Below are 21,428 nucleotides of genomic sequence, written 5' to 3'. Positions count from 1 at the left end.
AACATTTTAGAAACGGTTTTGATATCGCAACAACATATCAGATATCGTGACCAACAAGGACTCATGACTTGAGAAAAATAAAAATCACGCGATAGACGCCAGTGCACGGATATCACAAGGGCGTTGGATGGTACCTCCCTTGCACTCGCTCATTCTTGTTCAAAATTTACGTGACTATACTTTTTCGCATGACCCTTCGCGTGAGTTATTTTTATTCTATTTGTGTTTTTCAACGACGGTAATCTCTGTCTGCATAACCAAATGAATACCATGGGTTAACAATGCCATGTTGGTTCTCTGTCAATAACGAAACGATCGAGAAGTGCAGCGCCCAAATCGGAAGCTGAGGGTTAAAGGAAATAAATAATTGAGTAACAAATAATTCAGTTCCGTAACAAGTTGTTACATTCGGTCTGCCAAGTTAGCCTTTTACCACAAGCGTCGTTAATTTTCTTTTTTCTTCTTTCGTTTATTTTCAGGGTGGGGAAAGGGAATGATATTAAGCCACAGAAATGTTCGATGCTTTTGAATGAGATACATGATGAGTTTCAATTAATAGTAGCGTCCCAAAAGTTTATTTTCTGTTATTAAACATTCCCCATTTTTAGTACCATCATGGACAATACTGTCTACTATAAATAGAATGTACTCACCTATGTATGGCTGGGGTAAAAATTGTGGTTGGGAGGCGTGGTTATCTGAAGTTCGAGGCGTGTGCACGAAATCAAGGCCATTCGGTAGAGAGGGGTTGCTAAGGGTCATTGCCTCACTAAAATGTGTTGTTTACGTGTTTAAAGCGTTTCTCTCGAGGATCTCCCGAAAAATTGCCTAATTGTGGACAAAATTTATTTGAATGATCTTTTCTTAAAACTTTAGTTGTTATATCCAGTTCAGTGATTTGACGCCGTTCAGTTTAAACCGCCTTTGTTATGCCTATATTTTCCTTGCGTAGAACCAAATTGATTGCTCCATTAACATTTATACAGTCGCCAGACAGATAGGAAAACTAACTTAAAAAGAACAACCCGACAGAAAACTGCTTTTTTGACAGATGATTCATCGGTGCTTTTAGGCAGAGCTTTGTATTAAATTCTTCCTTCTTCAACAGTTCCAAAGGAGAGGAAACGCGTAGCTTATATGTGAACACGGCTCGTTGAAAAAGCGAGTTTCAGTATTGTAATTTTCAAAGTACGCTCAAAAAATAGCTTAAACTTTCTGGCACTTCTTAAATAATATTATACCGCAACGTGGTAGGCTCAGTTGGGACAGCGCCGGTCTGCTGAGCGGGAGGTCACGGGTTCGAACCCCGGCCGGACCAACACTCAGGTTCTTTAAATAACTGAGAAGAAAGTGCTGCCTTTGTAATGATATCTGCAAACAGTTAGACTTTCTAGTCTTCTCGCATAAGAACGAAAAACCGTAGGTCCCGTCTCCCAGCACTTACACTTATCTGGTTCTTGTGGGACGTAAAAGAACCCACAGCACTGTTCGAAAAGAGTAGGAGACGTAGACCCCGGTGTTGTGATCAACCTTCACACATCACGTCATTTGCATCATGGGTTGGGTGGGTACAGTAAGCTCACAAATGGACTGAGAGCGGCTGCCAGCGGTGCCTTTGTATGCTGACGTCCGAGCTTACTGTTCACATCTTAAAATGTATTGTAAGAGGGCACGTCTGTTGTCCTCTTATCAACGACTCTTCATTCGTTCATTCATTCATTCAATATTATAACAGTACATTAGAAGACTAAAGAAAGTTTCCCAGATATCATACGATAGGCAACAATAAAAAGTCCATCACTGGAGGGAGAGTACATTCAGGCCCCCAGTAGTTATCACAGCGTGTTAGAACTATTTTGAATTTCCTTTCCTGTGACTGACTTCGCTACGTTCATAAACCTTCGCACAATCCAATATGTCAGTTTAGATTCTTTAGGCAGAGGATCGATCTCATCCGCTGTTGCTGGAAATCATCGTTCTTTGCCCTAATTGGTGAGTTTTTGGCGCGAAAGATGGATCTAAATGGTCTGAAATCTAACATGCCTTGACCTAGGCCTCTAAAAATATGAAAAATGGAAGCTCGGTGATAGGTATCCTGTTTCATGCGTTCAGATAGTGAGGGGAGGGTAGACAGTGTCCCTGCCTCGTTTTTTCCCTCTCCTCTCTCCATTTCGCGGCACCGGCTCCACTATCTCAATCCCCGGAACCAAGACGAAATACCGAGACCGACAGGGAATCTTAGGGCGTTGGCCGAGATTTGCGAATTTCACTCGTCATTTTTAGAGCTTGTAATTAAACGGAAGTCTAATTCCTCGGACGTCCGCACACTTTAACCGATTGTTTGAAACGTTATCAAGTCCACGCGACCGCCTCAAAGCAAACAATGCAGAATATTGAAATGGCCACACACCCATAGAGTATATGTCCCTTTACTCTCTCTTGACAAAACTGAATAAAAGTTTGTGAAACTCTTCGGAACCAACCTCCGATAGTTTTTAGCGTTTAACTTTGGTCTAAAAACAACTTAAGTGAAACTCACATATACAAAGGACTAGACTGGGCGTTTTCCCCTCTGTCCCATGATTCTCCCTGCGCAGGCCACCGGAACAAGCTAGATGAGTCGCTAGATAGATGATAAGCTTATGTAGGTAACCTCGTGCCCAGATCGCCCACGTTTCCAAGAATACATACAGACACTAATGAGATCTGGGTACGAGAATACGCCGCTCTTCAGTCTTTTACCGCCTTTGGCTTGTATCCGGCTTCGCACTATATGAGACATCTTCACAGATTACAAACATTGCTTTTGTTATTCAAACGTGCGACGAGTGAATCAAAAAAATCTTTTGTTACAAGAACCAGTGCGGGTTCAGTACGCTTCTAGTTGGCTCTTATTAATTATCAACAGGTGACGTCAGCGTTAGTATCGCTATACTCCAGCTCTCCTTCCAGGGTTTTGTACACGGCGTTAATAAAGCCAGGAAAAAGCGCCCTGGAGACGAGGTTGACAAGGCGTAACCCTGAAATAGATCATACCATCCCGTACATGGGGAACAACCTTGAAACTACGCACTGATGACAAAGTGTTGTCAGGAGCAGATTAATCAGCTCCTGGTGTTGTGTTTTGCGCTTGGACTTCGCAAGCCTTAAGCTTCTTACTTCAATGCAATGCCAGTCCTTTCTATTATATCTTATAAGCTTCTGACGCGTAATCGGTAGCCCCACATCAGCTGCGTAATGCCAAGAGCCATAATGGCTCTTGGTAATGCCTAAGATGTGGTTAGGACTGCTTCAAAACTTGTTAATCAACCTTTTACTGGAAACCTTAGGCGTGATGCTAAATATTTTGGTCGGTTTAAACATCTCAGTTTATCAGTTTCAGGAGAACACTTTATAGTGGAATGTGACAGTCCATCCTGAAATATTCACCCATGCGTTGCCATTTTGTGGTGGTCTTTCAGGTTCTCTCAGAGAATTGGCCATTTCCAAGATCGACAACACGTAATTTTAAATAAAAATAATAATAATAAGTAAGGTTTTTATGAGCGCATTTAGGAATCTCAATGCGCCTACATGTCATAATAAAATAAAATATAATGATGATACTAACAGTCGATTATAAAATTGGTAATGATAATATACCTACACTGATATAGAATAAATTTAAATAAAATAAAAACCTGTATAATGTTTCTCGGTACTAAAAATAAAATTTCCGAAATAGGAATGTTTTTAGGGCAGATTTAAAGGACGAAAGGGAAACAGCATTTTTAAGAGAATCGGGAAGAGCATTCCATAATGTAGCTGCACAGAAGGAAAACGCACGTTCACAGAATTCATACATGTCATAGTGGGTACAGTAAGAAGCGATTTGGAGGATGAACGTAGACTACGTGGTGGGTTACATTGTTGTAGCAGGGACGACAAATAGGCCGGAGAAAGTCCATGAAGAATCTTGAAAGTAATAAGGATAACTTTGAATATTATACGTGATTCAACTCGCAGCCAGTGTAGTTTCTGAAGCGGAGCAGGTTTGATGTGATCGTATTGATTAATAAGACGTGCTGCAGTGTTTTGAACTCTTTGAAGTTTGTCCAGTTCCCGTTTTGGAAGACCATTAAGGATACTGTTACAGTAGTCCAGTCGTGATATGACAAGTGCATTGACTAACAGTTTGAGGTTTTCGTTAGTTAGGTATTTACAAATGCGCCCTATGGACCTGATGGCATTGGTTGCTATTCTGCATGTCTAGCTATGTCTCATTACTGTGGTATGTCAGTGTTAGATTTTTACTTAAAATAACACCAAGATCACGGACTTTCTCAGTTAGTTCAATGACGGTACTGTCAAAAAAGAGCTTCTCAATGTTAGGTGTCTTGGTAAATCGGGATGTGAATAAAATAACCTCTGTCTTTTCAGCATTACTTCTTAGCTTATTTTGGCTGAGAATTGACGCAATTACCGAACACATTCACCTCCATTCGTGTGGCGGTTCCGGCTTAAGTCCAATTCAGCTGACTTGACTTATAGGGGAAAATGAACATCTATCCTGGCACTATATAAAAACTGTGTAGATCTGACGCTGAGGGAACGCAACGTGACGATGTTTGCATAAATCAACAAGAAACTGACATTAAGAGCTATTTCAAATGAAATCATCGCGACTAAGCACTAGCGCAAAAAACTGTACGGTGAAAGTATCAAAGCTGGATAGGTTGAGATGAAATAACTTGAATTAAAATCGATGACCCTTTTAGAAATAACGTCAACATAAAACAATGCAAATATAAAACGGCTGGCTTCGATAAAACTGGATGGGTGGGCAATCATGCGATGAGTACATTTTTGTCCCACGATGCTCAGGAGGGAAGTTACCTTGAAATCACTTACCGGCTCTTCACTGATTTGTTAGTAACTCTTTGGTCGTGTGTCTGACTGTAAAAGCCTCCTTCTGTAATTTCACCAAGAATTTATGTATCGTCACATTGCGCGAGACTAGATTACGAGAACCACCACGAAAATATAACAATTTGGAAGGACACGACCTACAAGTGAAATGTCATCAAGGTGTTCCATAACACGGCATCTTCATCGACGAAACAGCTGATATTACTTGGAGCAGTTATCGAGAGTGTTCGACCTTTTTAGAACTAGCTAGATAGGAAAGCAGTAACTCATGATATCCTCGGCTACGAATTAAATATGACTAAGATCGTTTGTACCTTGGATTATTAAAGCGAAGTCCATTAAACATTTACTTATCCTCGTCACTGGAGTCGTCATTTCCTCTCCCTAGCGCACGGATTCGTTTCGTTACATGGAGAGATTCTTCGTCACTCTAACTTTAACATCTGTGAACAAAATCCTTTAGTGTTATCATTCAAATGAAACCTCTTAAGCAGAACTTTGTCATAATACTACTTACTTCTTAAGATTTCAGATTTTCTCGTAACTTTTTTTTTGGCCACCAAAGAGTTTAACGTAATTCCGATCAATTTTTTTTCGAGTGTTTGTACTCCACTACAAATGTAAAACGTATTGCGGGTACGCGAAGACATGAAATGGTCACGTTTGGTATCGGCGAACTCTTTGAAAACAGGCCTGTATTTTTTGCCATGCAAGTGAAAAAGCTTTATTTCGAGTCTAAAAGCTAAAGATTAGCCTTAATAGTTTTTCGCTTAATTTTGCAGCTAAAACCTTTGGCCTACCGTTACCTGCGCTCTTTTTATTTTTGAACATTTGTGCTTCACGACTGACTGAACTAGAGTCAATCTACTGGTTATCCCTATCGTAAAATATTTCTTTTCTCAGGGAATCGTGAAGTGTTGAAAATTAAATATCCCTTTGACCTTTTAGAAAATTCAAAGTTAAACAACCTTTGATGGTGATCCCTTCATTTTTTTTTTCTGACAGTGAGGTAACTCATTGTCATGAGTATGCATGACTGAACAAGAAACTGGCGTTTGCGAGCTATTTCAAAATCATTGCGACTAAGCACCGCTCGCTCAACAAACAGGTATTGTTAAGCCGACTATCAAAGCTCAGTGGATCAGTGAAAATAAAATAGCTTAAATTAAGTCGGCGTCCTCAGGCTCCTAGAAACAACATCAACATAAAAGAACGAGAACTTGAAACGACTGACGGGATAAAACAAGCTGGGTGTTAACGCAAGATTAAAAACTCCAAAACGTTTGTTCCATGATGCTTAGAGAGCAAGTTACCTTGCAGTCGCGGCCTGCCGAAGTTTGTAGTCATCTTGGTCGTGGCTGACTGTATGAAATAAAGCATCCTACGATGATTTAACCAGAAATGTATGCATTGCCACATTGCGCACAACCCGAGGGGTTTTCCAGTACTGTAGTACTCTTCAATACGTCACGAGAACCCAACAATTTTGAAGGAACAAGAGACTGCTGGCAGTCTACAGTCGTCGAGGAGCTTCGAGGGGTTCCATAAAATAGTATCGTTATAAACGTTATGGCTGAAGTCACTTGAAACAAATAAATAGAGAGATGTTACCCGTTCAGAACCAGGTAATAAGAACGCAGTTCAGGTTGCGATTTAAGTATAAGCAAGATAATTTGTACCTTGATTATTAAAGCGAAGTCCATTAGTATCCACTTAGCCGACTCATCCTTTTCTGCCCCTTACGGATTCGTTTACACTTCTTCTCGGATCCTTTCAAACACACGTATCATCGTACAAATCTTTTAATTTTCTTTAAATCACTTTAAGCCTATTTACCGAGTAAAAGGAAGCTCATTGAAAGACATACTCGAGTTTGCAATAAGATAATGATTCTACGCTTTCATGTAAAACTGTTTGATACCCTAATAATTTAGCCAGGTTTTGTTCTATTTCCGATCCGGCTTAGGGTGTAATGTAGTTTATATTTCAGTAATACATTTGGTCGCGATCGACCGAGTCAAAGCTACCCACCAAACAGCGAACAAAAGAGGTAGCTTTCACCCATTTTTCTGTGATGTAAGACACTTAAGTTTGACGAGCTAGGCTGAAAGAAAAAAGATTTATTTCAAGTCCAAAAGCCTACAAGAAGTCTAAATAAGTTTGGTTTGTGCCGATGAAAACTTTGACAATTGTCCACTGTGTCTTTATTATAAAGTGAAGATTCACGAGTCAGCGATGCAGTTTCTGTAGGAAATCCAAGGTTATCACAATCATAAAAAAAAGATCAAATCACTCGAAAACATAAGAAGTTGATAATATCACTTTGGCCATGATAGAATTCAAAGTTGAAATAACCTTTGCGGGACATCTCTTCACGTTTTTCTCAAGTGCATGTTACGGTGAAGTTTACTGTGTTGTGAATCAGCTCGCTATGGCATTTCAGACGCGAAAGGTTACATACTTTCACCCACAACACTTCAGTTTTGTGACTCACTGTATCTTTCTTACAGTTTTACAAAATACCTTTAGCATTTTTCATGGCATATCCTTGAAGCGATTTAAAGACTTATCATCATGTCACACCTTTATCATCTCGTGATCCGAAAGTATAGAAATCAGAAGGCCTACCTGTTACGGTATTCGTTGGTTCCCTGTATTTTTTCAGGGTTACGCAGTTCGACCTGGTAAACAGACATGAGTTTCGTATATAGATGGATCCCTGTTATGCCGGTGTTTCCAGTGCTGCAGTCAGTCTTTAGTTTGTAGCGCTACATTCCACTGCAACGGCGTCAGTGGCTGAGCGTCTACTCCGCCATCGCATTTGATAAGCTGAGAGTGTTTGAACTTTTCCCTTCTCCGAGAGAGACTTAATTTAAAAATCACAGGTTGAAAATTGTTGGCTGCGTGGAAGATTTTAATTGCCTCTTTGTCTTGAGTAAAAATTTTCGACTCTGTTTTTTACCCATCCGGCTTTTCAGTGATCATCGACCATCACCATTATTTGATTCAGTAACATGTTCCTCTAATACTTGAATTACACGGGCGCAATATATTCATGTCACTCGAATGTCTTAGTATTAAGTGACGGTAGTTAGTTCTTTGAGAAGTATAAAAGCAGGTCTTCAACAAAATAGCCGGATTGCCAAAGTCCATGAAAAGACTGAAAGCGTCGTTCAATCGCGGAGGAGAGAAGAACTGATCGAGAGCAGATATCTAGATAGTGCGTGCACCTGATAGTGCCGGTATGCTCGTCTTACCATGAGAATCCCACAAATATTTTCAGACTCAACAGTGGTTTAAAGAAGCGTTAGCTACCGAAAAACTGCTACCGCTATTGTAATAAACAATCTACGAAAACCATCCGTGGCATGTGTCTTGACGATCATACTGTATTCTCCTCAGCGATCCCCGGTGAAGCAGGACACGATCTCTTTTGTGTCCTTACCGCATACAAAAGCGGAACATCATAGAGAAGGGATAGCAGACAACTTAAAGTATTCCAAACAACTGTTGTTGTTGTTGTTGGCTTCACATAGAACACTAAGTGCAGTTTGAGTCGGTGGTTTAGCTTAAGTCATGAATCGAGTGAACCTTTGACAGCTAAAAAATTAAAAAAAAACGTTGAAGGTAATTGTGGACTTCGGACATTGGACTTGAAACCGTCACAGGTCCCTAAAACATTTGATGACTGGCTGTCATTGACTACTTCTAATGACTCGAGAGTTTTTAAAAGTGGATGAAAAAAATATCAGGGTAGTGACTACCAGGCCTTTTCTGTGATTAGTTGCTAGTTGCCTCTCCCAAGGAGTTGGGGGGGGGGGGGGGGAGGGGGGTATGGGGCGACTCCCATATGAAAGAGACAGGGATGCTGGTCGCAAAATTAGAATTAATTAGTTACCCAAAAAAGAGGGTGTGGCTCATTCCTTATTTGACCCCTAAGAGAGACTAACACTGGTTACCAATCTCTAGGACCATTAGGCCATTCCCGAGTTGCTCCAAGCCTCTTTTTTAAAGCGAGGCTAAGTGAGCCATGAGGGCCATTTATACGAGTAAGACGCGTCCTAAATAAGACGCAAACTATCAGGTATGAACGGCACATTTTAACACGACTTAGCTAAGACGTGTCTTATCGAAGAACAGGTGTTAGGGGCTGTTCTTAGATAAGACACGTCTTAGCTGAATTTCAAACGAAGTGTACCGTTTATACGGGATAGTTTGCCTCTTATTTAGGACGCGTCTTATATAAGACGGGTGTTATTTTTCCTCGTCTAAACGGCCCTATTGACATAGACTGCAAAACAGTCGGTTTTTTCTCAAAGTCAGTAAAGGAATCGGTAAAGCGTGGCGTAAGAGTCTAACGCGCGCGAAGCACGCGAGCCTCACACGCCCCACGGGCTCCCCAGTCTCGCTCTCTGTTTTCAGCCTCGTTTGATTGCTCGCGCGTCCTTGAATACGCAAAAATACGGACTGTTTTGCAGTCTACTATTGACCGAAAATGATTTTTTATTCTCATGCAAATAGAACTCATTTTCTCATTTTTAGCACTTAGACTCGTTTTAAAGGTGTGATTTTTTAGGAACTGGAAATAGGCCATGAAGAGATAATTTGTATCAAAGATGTTGAACGTCAGTGCTGTCTTCAACACAGTATAACGACATTTGGCTTTCTTTAAATGTACAGTATTTCCTTACACACTACCCTAAGCGATGTCTGCATGAGAAAAAATGTTACCTGGCTCGTTTCCGTTCGTCCTGGCCACCCTTTGCGAGACCAAGTATTGGCAACCTAAATCCACAAGCGAACATTCCAGTCGTCGAGAACGGCTTAAATGGCGCAGTTTTCGCGTAGCGTATGCTCAATCTGATGAAAACGTTCGATTTGCCGCTTAGGGGTGGAAAACAACGGTATACAATCGCAACTTGTTTGTGATAATTCACTGAAAAATACTTACTTTAGGGTCTAGCAAAGCTGCGCGGACACCTTTATCCAACTAAATGACAAGTATGAAACCTGGGTGCTATCCCCGGCAGGAATTCGACAGTTAGATTTATAAAAGAAGAGATTTGTCTCAAGTAAGCCGGAAACTTATAAGTACTTGTAAGTGTACTTCATGTCTCAATTGCTTGTATCACTCTCCTGAGTAGTATATCCACATGAGTATCAACAAAACAAGTCAAAACCCATTCAAAACACTGCAGCACGTACATGTATGGTTTTTGGGACAGGATGTCATGAACATATCCGCAAATACTCCGGAAATTGTACTGTGGCCTCCTATTGAGTCACCTATACTGTAGTTTTCAAGATGTTTCTTCTCTCCTACAAAGCTCTCCACGGCTTTTCTCCTTTTTATCTTTCGTCTTCTATACAAGAATATTTCCCATTTCGTAATCTAAAAAATTAAGTTTTTTCTTTAAGTCACGCCTCAAGATTTCCACAAGAAACAATTATACTATATACGGAGAACTATATACATTCTGTTGCTGAGCCAATTCTATGGAATTTGTTCCCGTCGCGGAATGTAAAATGACGTTGCTAAAGCAAACCTCTATTAGGAATGCTACGATAAATTGGACTTAACAGTTTTAATTGTTATCATCATTTTCCTGAGTATCGTTATTACAATTTTACATCTTGTATGCTACGATGAAGCCCTTTTAAATTAAAATCCGTTTTTTAAGTTATGTAATCACAATATTACGTAACTTTGTATCTCATTTAAACGCACAAAGCATGGTTTAAAAGATTGTTCTTATTGACAATATTTTGAACAGTGTGTAGAAGCAATTCCTTTTCTTTCCAGGTTTTTTTAAACAGAACTTTACAAACATGCAAAATTGACTTTTATTTTGGAGCTTGGACAATGGCTACCCTCCTAGTGAAAAGCTAGGGACGGTTGTTAAATTCAGGAGCCTGAATTGGGCGGTGTATAACACAATCGCGTTCTAAGCCGTTTTCAATTTTGCCAACCCTATTTGGTACTAACAGAATCATGATCAAGAGGGCTTACAGATCCCGGGTTAGCTATTGAAAACTAAGCACTTGCTTAAATGGTTAAAACATTTCTGGAGCCACAGATTTTTTTTCGCCTCTAAGTTAGACTTGGTTTCAATAACCAACATTTTTATCACTGCCTGGATTCTAATATAGGACTGTTCTTACCTTCTGAAAAGTATCGAGGATGAAGCGGCATCGAATCTACCCTGCGAGCAGACGATATGGTTTTTGTGATATGTATTGGCGTGCGAAGAGTAAGTTCTGCCGATAAGAGTATCCTATTTTCTATCGTACATGCGCAAGCTTCATCACGCGTTACCAATCTCGACCCCGGCGCTCTTCTGCGCATGACGAAGCACTGGAGTCGAGAATGCACGCGATACGCGATTGGCTTAAAATGGACGACAGTTTTCATCCAGCGTAGCCTGCGAGCAAGCTCTGCTATTTGGACGATCTTAGCGAGCCGTCTCCTCTCGCGTGCCTCTCACGCGTTTACTTTTCACGAAATCCCCCAAATGGAGAGCTTGCTCGCAGGCTACATCCAGCGCACGCTTAGTCTCCCACGCAGCCGTTTTTGTCTCGTCGCGCGTGTGACGAGACAACAACGGCTGGCATGAGAGACTAGCGCACACTCAGTTCAATGAAGAGCTTTGAATGCAAATAGGTTTTTAATTGTTTGGAACGAGAATTGCAGAATATATGATAAATGAAAGTTTTACTTGCTAGTAAGTGTAAAAAATAATGGAACACAATTGCCATTTTTTTTGGTGACAAATCGCTAAAAAAATGCGAACGTTACAAATCTAACAAAGCGCGAGGACCGGGCACGGTTCACAAACGTACACCCGATGCCAGATATACACGATGTAGGTGATGCAATAGCCCAACTGGTTCAGTTAAGAGCTGTTTAGACTGAATCAATTTAGTATATTTGATTACCTTTTCCACAATTATGGATGGGACTGGTCCCCGGTTGTTGGCGGTGGTTATTTTTCCTACATCAGAAACATAGCGAAAACGTAGCCTCTGCTCTCAGTGTACATGGAATGAGGAAAACATTTTAAAATCTGATGAGCTCTGATGTATGGCAGGAAAAACTGAAGTAATCCGTTTTATAGAAATTAGACTTTAAAGAGACCGTCATCTGAGTGTTAAAGATAGGGTATAAAAACAGCTTACTATCTTTGACGGGAATTTCACCATTAGATTTATTGAAAGAATATGAAGGTGATGTGTCTTAAAGTAAACGCTGTGAAACTCCTTGTCAAAAGTCCATCTCGTCTTGCCTTTTGCATCAGTCTCCTCAAAGGTTTACTCAGATATCAATAAGATAAATTACAGCCCATTCAAAAGACGGACGTTACAAGAATGGTATTTGGGAAAAGATGTCATGAACATATCTCTTAAATACTCCGGAAATTAAAGAAAGCTGGCCTCCGAGAGAATCACGTATAGTTTTCAAGTGTCCTCTTATCACTTATTACAAAGCCCTCCATGCAGTTTTTCGGCTACCTCTCATCTTTCGTCTCCCGTAAAAGAATACCCTACGTTCTGCCTCAACGAATATACTCAAGATTCCTACAAGGAACCGTCAATAATCTCATGCAATACGAACGTTTCCATATGCTGCTATGCTGCTGCAGGCAATTCACTCCCATTGTGTATCAAGGCTATTCCCTTCCCTGCCTTCCTGACACGACGGCGTTTAAAACCTTGCTTAAATAATAAATTGGATTCTTAGGTTTTACTCACTATAATTAGTATTTTCGTATAGGTCATGATTTGGACGCTTAAATGGCTAATTATTTTAAACGGAGTTTAGCCAGTGTTTAACGCTTTTATTTAAACATCATGCCGTTCATTTAAGTCGTCAACAGTTTCACGGAAGCCAATAGAATAGACAAAGAAACATTTTTCTTTTTAGCAACCTACTTAAGGTACAATAAGGGATTCCCTAAACGGCGGCTAGGTTAGACTTTGATTAAATAACCGACCCTTAATTTTGCTCTTGATTCTTCTCAGGGTATGTAACCAGGTATTACGAAATTTTTAACTCTTGTAAGCGCATATAACATGGTCAAAGAGGTTGTTGTTATTATCAGAATAATAAATAGTGCTTCAGTAAAAAGAAGCGCACTTACAGCTACTTACTTTGCCAACGTTGGTTTTCCCAGCGCTTCACTCACAAAACAAGATTGAGGATATCAGAGTTATGGAACTTGGACAATGGCTACCGGCTTCACAGTGGAATGCTAGTGTTAGGCCCGGTTGTTAAAACAGAGTTTAGATGTTGTAAAACACAGACAACAGCGTTCTAAGCCATTTTTAATATTATGCCAACCATGGTATCTAAACATTATTTGCTATATTAACAGTATCAAGACAGTTAACATCCCAGCCTGGAAAACCATTTTTCTTCTTAAAATGAGCTTAAGTACGCCACTTTCCAACCTTCGCTCTAAGTTCGACTTTGTTTTAATGACCAATCCTACTTTGAATGTCATGATTCTAACATATAAAGACTGTTAACGTAAGACTGTTCTCACCTTTTTCTGTATTCATGCCATTCCTTGCAATTAACTTCTTCAGCAAAGACGTGTAACCTGTGTATAAGTTGACGCCGGTAGCAGCCATGTTTTATGTTGCTCCACTCTTTGGTTTCACCATTCCTAACATGGATCAGTATTTAACGTCGTCACTATGCATTAAAAGACGTGTCTTTATAAGCTGCGCTTGTTTTCCAAGTCAAACCTTGTAGCACACTGAAGTTTGTTATTACGTGAGGTAGGTAACACATTTTTTAGCTATTTTTTCTTCTCTTTGAGTATACTATACTTTTTTCACTCATAAGGTAAGTCTTGATATCTTTATTCGTTGAAAATTACGATTGCCTTCATACTCGACAAACGCATTCCTAAATTACTGATAAAACAACTAGTTACGCAAACGTCATTAACACAAAGCCCAAAGATAGCCGGATGGTGAGTGTCTGAGTGCGTCATTCGCCAAAAACCCGATCGAAGCTTAAGAACTCACCTCTTTTTCAGTTGTCTAAACGTCTTGGCAGAGAAGCATTTCTACGAGACAAGAATGCCAGGAGAGTTACTGAATACTGAGTCACAAGCATTCTTCTCCGATGTGTTAGATATCATGATTGCCGGTTCATTGTTTTCGGGCAAGGAATGCAGAACTTCTTAGTGCCGTACTATGACTGCTGGCGAAGAGTTGACGACTCTTCTCTCCCGGGCCAAATATTCAATAAATTCAATTCGCCTGAATTCCCGCTTGACTGACAATCTTGTGACTCGAGGCTAACCGATTTTAGCCTTACCGACCGACTGTACCACATGTACTACACAAGGAGAGACTTTGTTCGGTTTAAAATACTTGCAGCATCCAGTTGAGCCCTAATCGTTCCAGCCGATCTGTCTTAGATGGTTTCACGTAAAAGCAGCCCACCTCTAAGCGAGCGCGTGGGCTTTGGGAAATTGTGTATTATCGCATAAACATTTTGGCTTGATTACGAATGATGCCTGAAAATTTGGCGATTTGAAGTAAGCTGCACTTTGAGCTTTCGACTTTGGACCGAAAAAAATTTGACCAGCACGTTACATTAACATGTTTTTCTACTCCTTTAAAAGAAATAAGTATAATGTATAACAAAGGTTTTTACCTCCCTTCCACAAGTATAGGTAGCTAAAATTTAAACTGACTGACGGTGTAGTTGATTATCATCAAATTAAGTGGCTTTTTTGTTGTTTTTCTGACCTTAATTCTGGATGAAGCCTCTTTATTATAGCTACATCCTTGAAGAGTCACGCGGAAAGCAGCCGCGTGGCAGGGGCGCGCGCGGGCCTCACCTTTCTCGCGCATCTTTCTCGCGCGCCCGAATTTGCCTTTTTCCTTTGCTTTAACATTTTATGCAAGGAAGTTATAAAAGGACTTCTAAAGATTGCATCGCGTTTGTAGGCGAAGTTTCGCCTCGTTCCAATCTTATTGCAGCGCTCAAGTTCTGTTCGGAAGCGAAAAATTCACTTCATAAAAACGCGGAGTTAATTATTTCAGCCTTTTCAGCTCATACCAAGAGAGTTTAAAATAAACCTTTAGATTCTCTTGGCTCAGATCTGTATCATGGTGACAATCAATTTCAGATGATCACTCTACATAATGAAAAAACATTTGAGTGCGCTGGATAATTTACAATGAAAAGTGAGTCATTTTTTAGTTTCTATTCAGTGCTTCAAACACTCAGTCAGTTTGGCTTCAAGGCGGTCAATTAAAAGTCATCTAAGAGATGGGTGTTGTGATCATTTTTCAATTTGAAATAGTCGTCTCGAAAGGTTGCGCTTTAAATCCCTGATGAAGACTGCTTTCACAAGTGTCTCAAGCATGACGTAAGCAGAAACACCTTAAAATAATTAAGAGTCCTAAGTCAAGTGGAAATAAACGCCTAAATGCAAAAGCACACACGCAAGAAAAAGAAAAAGAAAGAAAAACGGTGATTGCCAGGGTCATCCTTGTGTTACTGCTTTCGTCTATCAGGGTAAGCAGTCTTGGGCGTTTTCATGGGAGATAATAGACAACTTACGCTGCCACTCGAGCTCGGTTAAGGTTAAAAGTATCGAAAGAGCGGACCTCTGAACTAGCCAAAAAGGGTAAATCAAAACTTTGCTTGAACTCAACGAAAAGGAATAAGTATACCGCCTGTGCTGAAGGGAAAGAGCACGTTCCGTGAAAGCCTAAAACTACCCTTTTTGCCTTAAATAAGCTGGTTACAAATACTTGGTTCAGATTTGCCTTAAAATTTCTTTTCTAAAAGGGGACAGACAGTAAATTGTTGTTGCTTGAAATATCTATCTTTCGTAACTGTTCATCAGTAGGATGCCTGAAATGTGTGCAGTTCCTCAATTGGTTTCTGCTCCATTATATCCTTTACCAATAATTGTAGAACATTTAAGGCGGAGCCACCCACAATGTGAGTACGATTACTGCTACTCAGGCTTCAGAAACTATAAGTATGATGGTGTATTGACTTTCGCGACAATACACTAGCAGGCGAAAAATGGATTGGGGCAAATTTGGGGTCAACTTTGTCTCTGTTATATTTAAAGGTCCCAAATTTTATAATTTTTCGTCCTCTTTGAGATAATCGCTTGATATTTTTATTTTAGAGTTTCTTGTTCTAGTTCGAGAGGAAAGATGACCGAAGATGCTTCTCTTAGTTGTCTGACTCCTTTTTACTTTCCATTGATTTTGACCCAAAAGTTGAACTTGGCTATAACATAACTAGCTCTTTTTGTTGAATTGTCTTAAACGTATATACGTATGTGGAGCCAATTATTAAAATGTCCTGGGGGACCTTTACTTCATGTGATGTTAATCAGTATTGTCGGGCTTGCTTGAAATGAAAGAAAACGTTTGTTTTTGACGAAGTAAATAGACAATCTCATGTGCCTTAGCATATCTCTTTAAGAAGCAAAGCTGCCCGGTATTGATTTTCAGCAAAAATGCAAGAAATGTTCTTTCGAAAGTATAGCTGTATTACATTATAATTAAATTTACAAACATGACAATTAAAAACTTTGAAAACTTTCAGAAACGTCAACTGCAATCCGTTTTAAAGTTTCTTTATTTTCCTACAGTAGGTCTTTTCTATTTGCTGCATATGTAACAGTTAAACCTTTCTTCAATGTTTTACGCGATTCTGTTCTATACCGGGTCCGCTCAGATCGGTGGTAAGTTCCCAGTGGATGTATTTGACTAAATTTCGTGATACAGCATTCAACTGCATTTAATTCTGAGGTGCATTGTCTGACAGTTACTAGACGGCAAAGGTTTTTTTTTTCATAAAAATACAAACAAACAAACAACTGAAGAAAAAAGGAGCCTCTCATCGAAGCAAAGGAAGTGACATGAATTAAAACAAATCAAATATAAAGGAATGACTGGGTTAGAAACTGGGTTAGAAAGCAAAAACTGATTCGCTATTAAATCTACGCTCGTCTTTTTTTTAAGTCATTTGTTATTTTTTTGGTATACTGCAATGTCAGATGAAACGTTTCAACTCTATGAATCTCTGGTTTAATTCACTTGTCATAATAAGGGAGTACTAGGAAAATGCCTGTTGCAATCAGGCGGTCATCACATCACATTGTAAGCGTTTTCGCTAATGTTCATCATTGAATGAGCCTTAAAACCAGCCTTCAATGTCCACGCTTACTATACATTTAACAGTGATACTTTTAAAGCTCCTTTTAAATTTGTTTTATATTTTATCATAGACTAAACTGGAACTGCGCAATGAAGTCTCAAAATTGATCTTCGCTTACAGCATGTATAGTACTGAACTGCCCTTTACTTCCGGTGGTTGTAAAAAGTTCCTGAACTGTAGAGTTCTTCGTAGACTTCCTTCGATACGCAATTTTATCTTGTAGAGAAACATTGTTTTTCCATTTTCCACAACACTCTTAAGTTTATCCGGCTGAGAATTACGAAGGTAGAGGGGTCTGTTGCAATTTACCGTCAACGAAAAATTGTAGTATTTTATTAAGCTTTTTTAAAAAAGGGAAGTTTTCATTTCATGCGTCACTTTGGTCCAAATGTTGGTCATAACATTTTTGATCGATATGAAATGTTACAGCTCATTAGTTGTTCAACAAATTTTGAAGAGTGTATCATGCCACATGATTGAACGTAATGCCTTTAATCATGTTGATTGGGCACCGTTTGTTAAGCAACAAATTTTGACCGATGTTGGACTCAGTCGGTTCGTTATTGATTTTAGAGAAGAGATGACTATCCGCTGCAGAAAAAGAAGACATTCAGTCACCTGAATTGCGCGCACTGTCTTAAACATACTTTTCAATTTCTCCGTCGTACATAAACAACGCTCGGTAAAGTTACTTACCCACAACTCAGAGTTTGCCAAAATTGCAAGTTACCGACGGAATTTACACGAGGTCTCTTCAAACAGTAACTAGTATCTCGATCCTTAACCGGTAATTCTTTTCATTCCGGCTTCACATCGTCCGCGTTGGCATATTAACAGCTAAACGTGGCTTAGGATCGTCGAATAGACATCCAGGTTTATCGAGCCTGGAGAATCGACACAGAAAACGTGGTAGTTGTTGTTGCTGTTGTTGCAATTTTCAATGATCCAATATTTGTGAGCCATCTTTTTAATCGCTTCTTCACATGAAGAAACGCGTTTGTGTTAAAGTCTGTGAAAAACGAACTTAATACTACAGTCGTTGAGTACGTAAGGGGTTTTGATAACAAAAAACGCATTATAAGAGACAAATTCTGCGTATGCGCCCTGCTTGCACGGGATAATTTTGTCACCAAAGACTTAAATATCTGTGCTGGTAGTCATCGTTTACTGTACCAAACTGAGTAATTTGAGGCTATAAGGAGCCTTACATCTTTTAGCTTGATAATGTATGTGCATGCAGATTTGATAAATTATAAAGGGCACACTTTTTGACCATTTTTAAAAGGGGGCAGACAAAGCACTACTTAGTCAGATGGGGGACCGATACTTATAATAAAGTCTACATTATCTTACCCTCTGAGAAATGAAACACATCCCCAAAGAACTGTATTCCTGCACACAATTTTTATGACCAAGAATTCAAGCTTATAGTTGTATCGAGATCTGTGATTTTGCTGGGGATACCATCCGGATTGCTAAGCAGACGTATAACTCTCGTAAAGCGTCAGATTCATAAAGAATCCTGGATTGTTTGAAGTCAGTTGTACTTTGAGCTTTGAACTGCAGCCAGAGCACAGGTTACCCACATGCGTGCCTTCCCGCATCAGCCGACATGTTTTTGACCAAATTTAAAAGCCTAAAGAAACGGACAGAACAATAACATATGCAACAGCGTACAAAAAAACCGGAAACAACAACAACAACAACAACAACAAGCAAATGTTTGGTAGACTTCTTCTCGTTACATACTTTGAAACTTGAAGTCTCAATAGATCACGTGGCTTTCTTAGTTCACGTGGGTGGAATCAAATATGCGGAAGTGGTAAAGTTCAACTGAAAAAAAAAATTGAAGATATGCACAAACTGAAAGTTCCAGACGTTGTTTGGCCTCCTGCCTCTTCACTATTTGGCAAACATCCATTTCTTTGGGACACTGCTGCTCCTGATAAGACCACACCAAATTAAATTACTGTAGCCAACCACGTCACAATTCTTGAAACAATCCAAGCCAACTCTTCCAGGCTATTTATACTTAACCTTCGAAGCAGTTACATAGGGCGGGCGGGCGAACAAATCCCGGAGGATAATCAAGAAAGTTTTATACGGGGATGCTCCTCCCCAAGGTCCAACTCCTTTCCCTTTTACATATCATTTTTGGCAGAAAAGGCTCCCCTTTCCTATACCTTCTATTGACAAAAGGTACCCCTTTTACATAAGTAATTTAGAACTTGGCATCCCTTTTAACTGCTGTAAATGTACTGTCTTTGAACTATGAATAACGCACAAAAACCAGAAAGTTTTCTCGACTTTTTCACAGCCATAAAATGCATCTACTAGCCCTTTTTTTAGCCTCTTTGTATGTAGACCGAAATGACAGATTTCGCTACCTTTTTTCATATACTTCAGCTAGTGAAATCCCTATCCTTTCATATACCTGAAGCCGTGAAAAAAGTACCCCTTTCCGTCAGGGGTCCCAGGGGATCAAATGCAGCCTGTTAACGTTCACAGAGCTTCTATTTTCTCTGTAGCAAGAGAGGATAAAGGGGCTAAGCTCCTTTATCCTGTCTTGTCTGTAGGAATTGTCGAGAGGTGTATAAAAACGGGATTTTCGGACCGCTTGCATTAAAAAGGTGAAAAAACGTCTGTGGGCTGGCTACCCGAAAAAAACCTCTGTTAAGGTAGCCTGCGTAGCAAGCGTTTCCAGTCGAGTTATTGCGCGAAAGTCAGAGCGTAAGCAAAAAAAAAAAGGTTGAAGGGGGAGGGGAGAAGAGGAAACAGCGGTTCGCTCTTTCCCCTCCCCCTCCCCCGTCATTCATTTTTTTTTGCTCTTGCCCCAGCTTTCTAGACGAACCTCGCGAGGAAACGCTTGCTACGCAGGCTACTGTTAAGGTAGTTTTTGTTTCCCTGAAACTGTGAAAATCAGTTGTGACTTAAATCAACAAATCAGAAACTGAATGAAACCCAAGGATATTAAACGTCATTTGATCCCAGCCGGATCGTGCGTGCTAGCAGCCAATAAATCCCTCGTGTGTTCTTATATCCGTATGTGCGCTCGTCACGACGATCTCGTGAGAAAAAATGTGGTTCTATGAACAATGTGAACAGGCTATTTCTTGCGTGATGCGGCTTTGGTCAAGTCTTTCAAAGACGAATATTAAAAGAAGCACACCCCAGTCCTTTGCGATTACCATAAGTAGTCTGCGAGGGCAGGATTAAGACACTCTGTGAAAAATAAGTATTAAGGTAGGCTTGAAAAGCTGAGTTGCCTTAAGACTCGATCTATCATTCATGTAAATCGTATGTAGTGCTCCAATTCATACTCATCATTGTATGACTGACGATGATTTATGTTTCATCTGAAACATGTTTTGTATGAAAAATATACTTTTAAAGCATTGTGTTGTCTCACATTGAGCTGTTGACACAGTCGAACCTCCTACTCCTCCGTAAGCAACCACGTGCCCCTTCCCCCGGATATGGAACCATACCAATCAAACACTCAACTAAAAAAAGACACCCAGTTTTTCCAGTCAAAGCCCTATAGATGGAATTTCTCATAAAGGATTCCCCCTCTTGTAAGCAACGTGACACTCTAGAAAATAAAAAGATAACATTGTGTTTAGTTTGCTAACCCTTCTCGGAGCTTTCAAGGTCCATTTGATCCTAACAAATTCTCTTTCAAATATAAAAATTTAAGCTTGTGAGCAGCAATTTTGGCATGGGTCTCTTATGTGACGTCACTCCGTCCTACATAATACAGAGAAGTAATTACGTCACGTTGTCATGGAAGCAAAATTTTCTGGATCTCAACAAACTGTGGTCCTGCAAATATGGCAGAAAAACGAAAAAATTGACATGTATGACTTTCCTCTACATATGATTCGTTAGACAATACAAGCGGCCGTCTCTGTTAAGAAAGATTGTTGAGATCCAGAAAATCTTGCTACCATGGTAACCTGACATCACATTTCTCCTCTTGCAGGAAGCTCCGGGAAGCTTTCAACGCATTCTCGTGCCCCCAGAAAACCTCGTCCCCAGGGACGAGGTTGCCCCCTAGAGCCTGTCGTTTCTTTGTACGAGAATGCTTTCAACGCAGAAACTTCGGCACTGCAGTCATTTTTATTTGTCGCTCAAATTAACCAAGCCCCCAGGAAAAATTAAGAAGTAACAATTCATTTTTTCATGTCTCACTCTTCCGTGTACATTACCTAAACCACTTTGCATAACTCTGCATACTACCAAACAATGACTAAAAGATACTCTCTCCACTCCCGGTGGCTACTTTTGTATTTTCTCCAGGGTCCTAGTAGGG

At 39.9% G+C, this 21,428-nt stretch overlaps 1 protein-coding gene across 3 annotated transcripts in view; it reads right to left on the bottom strand.

The window, feature by feature from the left end:
- The window catches only part of LOC140928264 (hepatocyte nuclear factor 4-gamma-like), a 34,839-nt gene extending 20,399 nt beyond the window's left edge, over nt 1–14,440 (bottom strand). The window contains exon 1 of one of the 3 annotated variants that reach the window (XM_073377996.1): nt 13,452–14,440. In XM_073377996.1, the coding sequence (XP_073234097.1) occupies nt 13,452–13,539 (88 nt within the window). In that variant the 5' untranslated portion in view covers nt 13,540–14,440. Of the gene's footprint in view, nt 1–5,222; nt 5,350–11,070; nt 11,222–13,451 lie in introns of those variants that run through there. The other 2 variants (XM_073377995.1, XM_073377997.1) reach the window with 2 other exon arrangements.
- Between the last annotated feature and the right edge of the window lie 6,988 nt (nt 14,441–21,428).

Source organism: Porites lutea, chromosome 2, assembly GCF_958299795.1.
Source record: "Porites lutea chromosome 2, jaPorLute2.1, whole genome shotgun sequence".
Taxonomy (NCBI): Eukaryota; Metazoa; Cnidaria; class Anthozoa; order Scleractinia; family Poritidae; genus Porites; species Porites lutea.
This window is presented reverse-complemented; position numbering and strand designations above follow the sequence as displayed.